Source organism: Zootermopsis nevadensis, unplaced genomic scaffold, assembly GCF_977971745.1.
Source record: "Zootermopsis nevadensis isolate Lab colony 2312 unplaced genomic scaffold, Znev_1.0 Znev_ptg000003l, whole genome shotgun sequence".
NCBI lineage: Eukaryota > Metazoa > Arthropoda > Insecta > Blattodea > Termopsidae > Zootermopsis > Zootermopsis nevadensis.
Genome location: NW_028259135.1, coordinates 6,554,109 through 6,561,398, shown reverse-complemented (window position 1 = coordinate 6,561,398; position 7,290 = coordinate 6,554,109). Strand labels below are relative to the sequence as shown.

Sequence of the window (7,290 nt, the reverse complement as noted above, 5' to 3'; positions counted from 1 at the left end):
CTTCTAATTTTAACTTTACTTACATTCAAAGTTTCTTTCCCTTGACGTGTTTTGTTGTACTTATTAATACTGAGGAAGCCTTCCTCAGTTATACGAGTATGAAGAGTCTTAGTTCTGATGCGGTCCCTCTTATGATTGCCATATTAAATTTTAAGTACCTACTTGATACATAATTTTCAGTCTGGGTGATCCCTGATGTGTAAAGATTAAGCAATAAAGTCTTCTGAGGTGATCAGCAATACTAGTTTGAAACAAATTTCCAGCTTTGAGAATATTTTATGTGCCTTCATTACAAAGCGAAGAGACCAATTGGGAGATCTAGGCATAGATGGGAAGATAATATTAAACCGGATATTACAGGGATAGTATAGGAATATAATCTGAATTCAGCTTGTTCAAGAAAAGGACGAGCGATAGTCTTCAATGAAAATGATGAACATTCAGATTCCATAAATATAGGAAACTTCTTTATCAGTTGAATGACTATCAGTTTCTTAAGAATAGTCTCTGTCATGGAGATACGTTACTTGAATCTGCGATGTATTTTTCCCTTGTTAATTCAGTATACCAAAATTTCCATCTGTTCTCTTACAACTGATTATGCTGTGAGCTCCTTGTACCAGTGTCAGGCTGTCCCAACACCTCTTGACGTCTGTCATTCTCCTGGAGGACCAGTCACCATCACTTACTTGTGTCTTTTTGCCACGGACCTCAGGCAAAAGTCTCCCTGCAGAAAGTCCAGCTTTCTCAGTTGTATTGCCGTAGAATAATAAAATAGATGTGGAATTTAGAATGGGAATAGAGTGCTTCAGTTCTTTAACAAAAATTCTGAATTTAACAGAATTATCTTCTGTGTATTTTATTGAATTTGCTTGTGTGAAAGTACTGCAGTGATTCTTATTCTTCTTTACATGCCAGACACTCGCAACAAATGAGCGTGTTTGGAGTAGTTAATACGTAGGGTTCGTCTTGTGTGCTTGATTGACATCATCAATATCAGAATGTTTGAAAAAAATGTGTTTTCTGTAGCGCAATGTAACTTACACTCTATTTATTTATGTTTTTTATGGGTTATTTAAAGACGCCATCAGAAGCTCAGACTATATTACATTTTTTAACGATAAGCCGATTAATGAACGATGAATTGGAAAGGATATGGAAGGAAACTTCGTTAGTTCTTGGCTGTCAAACGTCTAACAAGCATGTTATCATCTAGTCACATCTGTCTGCATTAAGAATGCTCTGAAAATGTGATTACAGCCTGCTGAAGTAGGTAACAGACTAAAAACATGGAACTATATACATATTTATGTATTTTCAAGCATAAAATAAGTGTTACAATGACAGACCTTGAAAATACTGGATTTACATTTCAATAAATCGCTTTCAACAATAATATAAATTAAATGACTAATGAATGGACAAAGCAGACACTTAATTTTCAAGTTAAACACCACAAATCCTTCAACTTATGCTTAGCAGCTTGCAGAATACTGCGTGTATGCTCTATGAGAAAATATGGGTACATTTTACTAAGTATCTAACTAGCATGTTGTAGGTTTGTCCTCCATATGCAGGCCAAAACATTTAAAAGAAAATAGTGACATAATTCCTTCACATAATATCTTATTAAAGTTTCTTTAAGTCACTACACTATTTTCATATTAAAATTTCATAAAGTTTTCTTTCAGTAAAATGCAATCATGTACAAAATGAAACACAGCACTCATATCTCTGAAAACTTTAAAATTGGAAAGATTTTATGGTTAGTACATCTTCATAGTGTACAAGTCTGCCAAACGCTCTGCTTGAAATAGCAATATACATTTTTTTTAGCATTTTCATACCAACTCCAAGATATATTTTTCCTCACTAAATTTTAGGCTGCCACAGCAGGTACTGTGAAGATCACAGCCTTCTGGAATATTGCACTGCGCGGTCTCATACAAGTTGTCTCATGTTCTAGAGGTGTTTACTCCCTCCGTCATGAGAGTGATGAGTAACGTGATGAACACTCATTGTCCTAATGTTGAAAAGAGCAAGCACCTATGAAATGTCAGTGAATTTCTATATGACAACATCATCATGCTTCCCAGAAGACTGTCATCTTAATTTTTCCTCAACCCTTCCATTTGCAATGAATGTCAAAAAAGGAAGAAAGATTAGACCCACATTTATAAAAGGGTAATCAGTTTTCTTAATGTGGAATGCATAATTTTCCTTTTCAGAATTTTAATTAGTTTCTTCTAATTAGTCTTCAGTGACTAATGTACAGCTGTTGCAGTTGAAATCAATCACAAAAGCATGTTGAGCATGCACGGGTAATTCTGTCGGTACTGCAGTATGCTGTGCTAAGGCTCTCTGTGTATCCAGCTTGCAACTGGGCACTATTAATAGAGAACCAAAGATCATTATAAAAATATTATACAAAAAGTATAGTCCAAAGTATATTCATAAAAAGGGGTGTGGAAATGTGGACAGGATTAAGTTGGCCCAAAATAGGATTCATGGTGCGCTTTCAATATTGACTTGACGACTCCTTAGGGTGCATAAATTAACAGATATGATGATCTGTGACGACAGCACCATTCCTTTAAAGCCTAGTGGTAACTATATGTACCACATGCTATAAAAATCATTATCTCTGAATTTTGTATTTGTGTGTTTCACATGATTCCCTCTGCAAACAGAAATTGTTTCCATAGAAAGAATTAACAAACTGGTGTTTATAATTGAGAAATTTGTATTTCTTTTAGTACAGACTGATTTCTTAAATATTATTTAGATGAGGTTCAGCTTCAAGGGGTTTTAATGATAGTAAAACAAAATCCAAGCATAACTGAAGACAGCATGTGGAATAAAATTTAAAATCCTTTTATTAAGAAAAGTGCTGCTTTAAAAATGAGTACAATTTTTTTTGAGCATTTTATCCTGGACTTAGTTTCACTTAATCTGGTAATCACTGTCTTGAGCTATAAATATTTTTATTTACACAGGGCACAAACCCCAATTTAGGGATCTGGGGAATAGTCAGATGATGGTAGTAACGGGAAACAGATGCGAGTATACCAAAACTATACCAAGCACTGGGATGGTTTAGTGCCCATTCATTCATTCATTCAAAGACCATGGGTACAGCTACTGATCATTTAACATAATAGATGAATTACTGTAGTAATTAAAGGAATAAATTTGTGTTTACAGGGAGAATATAAAATGAGATAACATGGACTTTAGAGCAAGAGGTCTTGAAAAAAGAACAAATAATGTAGAAATTTTTCAGAGATGATAATTTGTTTGTAGACGTTGCATGTAGCTGAACGTATATATAGACCAAGAGACACTTCAGTATATTCCAGACTGCCAAATTAAAATTCCTGATAAGCATGAGTGGAATAACTAGGACAAGGGCAGTATGGTACTTAGAAAATGGAGTGTTTTGGTTTTCTGACATGGCATTGGTAGTATATAAATGTGGGCTATGAACCAAAGATAAACATTTATAAATCGAGAATAATAGACAATTACAAACCAATTTTGAGCCACAACATACTGATGTCACATTTTATAATTTTCCCTCAAGAGTAAACACTGTCATAAAAGTATTATCTCCTAGTTTTGTTGAAGAACGTGAACACTTAACAATCATGCATCTATTCCACCTTAACCTTATGATTTACCAACAGTTCCACAAATATATAAATTAGGGAGTGAATGTTATTTATCTTCCTTTACCAAATTTTTATGTACTTAAAACTGTGTACTGACAGCACTCTATTGTCTTCCAAAGATAATTTCCACTGTAATGTGCAACTTTCAAAATTATTCGCACACTCGTACCACCACACTAGTTTGCGTACTGCTATCGCCCATTCTGTCCCTTGACACATTCGCCAGCATGCTGTCTGTGGGGATTCAAATCCCCTGCGCCAGCCATTTTTCATCACAGGAATGCATTCAACATGAATAGAAAAACCTAAATAACTTGGAAAATTATTGAAGTAATTGCATGAAATTTTCAGGTTACGTTTAATAATTATTTAGCATTTGATAACCTGTTTATCAATTCACTTGCATGTAAATGTTTCACTTTTCACACTTCACATCAACCAGCTTTATACACACGAGGCAATCGCTAAAGGAACAAGAAAAAATATATACTGCATTTGAGTGACATCTCTAGGAGCCATGAGCAATTACATGTACATCAGTACTTGAATGACGATCGGCATATTTGCCACTGGCGGTATGATGTAACGAGAATGTCGTTTCGATGTGGTTGGCAGTGAGTGTGTTAATGCACATTTCTAAAAGTCTGGCAATTATTTCCTGCCACATTAATATGTCACAGGTGTATGCATTCTGAACTGCATAAATGTGCAGGTCAGCATCTGTCCTTGAAATAATTCATTGTTCATTTCTCCCACAAAAGTGTTCGGCATATTTTCATTAGAGAGAATAATAATTTTATTTACCAGTTTCATCAGATCCAGAATGTCTTCTGTTCATGGCATCTTTGCTACAAGCCATGGAAGTTTTCCTGTTTTCTTGAAGGACCAGTAGTCGTAAATCAGCTTTCCAATCACAAGGACAATGAGGGAAGCCAAGATGGCATTTAGTAAGTCCAGTGGTTGGATTAAGTATTCGCTGGGTTCACTGCAAACAGCGCTTCTGGACAAAGCCTGAATCTGCAAAACATCAAAAAGATTTGCTTCAAATTAACCCGTTTAAGATCCTTTTTACTAATATTTCATATTTATGATCAGGTCTTTCAAGTATTCTTGTCGCCTCACCTTTTTTGACCAAAATGTTTTACACATTTTTCATTACCCCATGCACAATTCATGTCCCACCCACCTCATTAATCTTAATCTGATAAACCTAATAATATATGGTGAACATTACAAGGTAATTCGCTCCACTCGCCTGATTTAAATATTCTCCTCAGGGCCTGTTCTCAAACACTATACCCTGTCTACATTCTTACATAATAGCATGTGACCAAGTTCTACACCCATTATGGACCAACCAACCAACCAACCATCTTCATGAAGTAGGCCCCTCTTGAGAATTTAATGGTACACTTAACCACACAAGAAATTCTTTGCCTGTTGTGTAACCTGAATGTTCATTGCTGTGTTTACAAGAGCTCGTCACTAGTCCCTATCCAGAGACAAATGAATCCAGTCCACATTTCCAAACCGTGCTTCCCTAAACCCATTCCAAAATTAGTTTTCCAATATTTTGATCACCAGATTTTGTATCTGAAAACAACCCACATTAAGAGATAAACCTCAGTCTTAACATGGTTTTACTTTTTACATGCACCTTCGTGGTGGTGGGGCTTGAGTACCTCAGTGACCCGAAGAGCTACTGGTAGGGCCTCCCTAGCCAGATTGGTCGAGGGGGAGAGGTCAGACTAAGACAGTTACCCTTATCCTCCAGGTTGGGGGTTGGTTACAAGGCTAACAACCTTGCACCGTAAAAAGAAAGATTTTTCGAAACCTCAATCAAAGCCTCGGACAGACGGACCTAACAGAGGACCGAATGGAAGAGGAGAATTGAGGAGGCCATGGACCGAATACGGACCGGAGAGCCATAGAAGAAGGAGAAGAAGAAGGAGAAGACGAAGAAGAAGAAGAAGACGAAGAAAACGACGAAGACGACGAAGATGAAGGAGAAGGAGAAGGAGAAGGAGAAGGAGAAGGAGAAGGAGAAGGAGAAGGAGAAGGAGAAGGAGAAGGAGAAGGAGAAGGAGAAGGAGAAGGAGAAGGAGAAGGAGAAGGAGAAGGAGAAGGAGACGGAGACGGAGACGGAGACGGAGACGGAGACGGAGACGGAGACGGAGACGGAGACGGAGACGGAGACGGAGACGGAGACGGAGACGGAGAAGGAGAAGGAGAAGGAGAAGGAGAAGGAGAAGGAGAAGGAGAAGGAGAAGGAGAAGGAGAAGGAGGAGAAGGAGAAGGAGAAGGAGAAGGAGAAGGAGAAGGAGAAGGAGAAGGAGAAGGAGAAGGAGAAGGAGAAGGAGAAGGAGAAGGAGAAGGAGAAGGAGAAGGAGAAGGAGAAGGAGAAGGAGAAGGAGAAGGAGACGGAGACGGAGACGGAGACGGAGACGGAGACGGAGACGGAGACGGAGACGGAGACGGAGACGGAGACGGAGAAGGAGAAGGAGAAGGAGAAGGAGAAGGAGAAGGAGAAGGAGAAGGAGAAGGAGAAGGAGAAGGAGAAGGAGAAGGAGAAGGAGAAGGAGAAGGAGAAGGAGAAGGAGAAGGAGAAGGAGACGGAGACGGAGACGGAGACGGAGACGGAGACGGAGACGGAGACGGAGACGGAGACGGAGACGGAGACGGAGACGGAGACGGAGACGGAGACGGAGAAGGAGAAGGAGAAGGAGAAGGAGAAGGAGAAGGAGAAGGAGAAGGAGAAGGAGAAGGAGAAGGAGGAGAAGGAGAAGGAGAAGGAGAAGGAGAAGAAGAAGAAGAAGGAGAAGGAGAAGGAGGAGAAGAAGAAGAAGGAGAAGAAGAAGAAGAAGAAGAAGAAGAAGAAGAAGAAGTGGTGGTGGTGGTGGTAGTAGTGTACAGGATGATAAAGTATAAGATACAGCCTCTCCCATGAGATGCATAGAAGTTGCACTGTCATATATATATGTGTGCTTACGTGTTTGTTTATAGTTTAAGAAGGGATCGACCAATTTGCCACAGATTTTGCATACTTTAGTCTTGAAGCAAGGGAAAGATATTAGAAAGGTGAAGACTACAAAAAAGTATTCTGGGTTCTAGACCTGGTGAGGATGGTTTCTGTAATCTGGAAACTAAGTGCAGTCTTCAGAATAAAAATTGTTTTGTTTTTGCAAGGAGATTTACAGAATCAAGGGACACAAATCTGAAAACTGTCCTCTTTTCATTCCCAATGAGAATGTTTTCTGTACTTTGGAAACTAATGGTGCGTGTACACAGATAACAGTGAAACTGCTTTGGTTGTTTCATGAAGGAGATTATAGAAACAATAAAAGCATATTTGTTATTATCTTTTACAATTAAGGCAATTTGTTTAGGTCACCTAAAATGTAAGGTTATGTAATGTTGTTGCAAAGTTGAAATATCGGTATATAACCATGGCCCGTGCTTGCAGTTGTGACAACCATTTTAATAACGGTATTTCACATTTTCCTTACGCTTATCAAAACTGTACCACTTTGTCACGTGTATAAGCATGTATGAATGTGCGATTATCATATAGGATATTTAAGTTGCAGGCTAATTTAAATATAAATACACAATTTTTTAG

At 38.2% G+C, this 7,290-nt stretch overlaps 1 protein-coding gene across 1 annotated transcript in view; it reads right to left on the bottom strand.

The window, feature by feature from the left end:
- Window positions 1-1,296: 1,296 nt before the first annotated feature.
- Window positions 1,297-7,290, bottom strand: part of swi2 (Protein singed wings 2) — a 48,055-nt gene continuing 42,061 nt past the window's right edge. The window contains exons 9-10 of the mRNA XM_022059030.2: window positions 4,476-4,688; window positions 1,297-2,387 (exon numbers count right to left, since the gene is read on the bottom strand). Coding sequence (XP_021914722.1) covers window positions 4,506-4,688 — 183 coding nt within the window. The 3' untranslated portion in view covers window positions 1,297-2,387; window positions 4,476-4,505. The remainder of the gene's footprint in view (window positions 2,388-4,475; window positions 4,689-7,290) is intronic.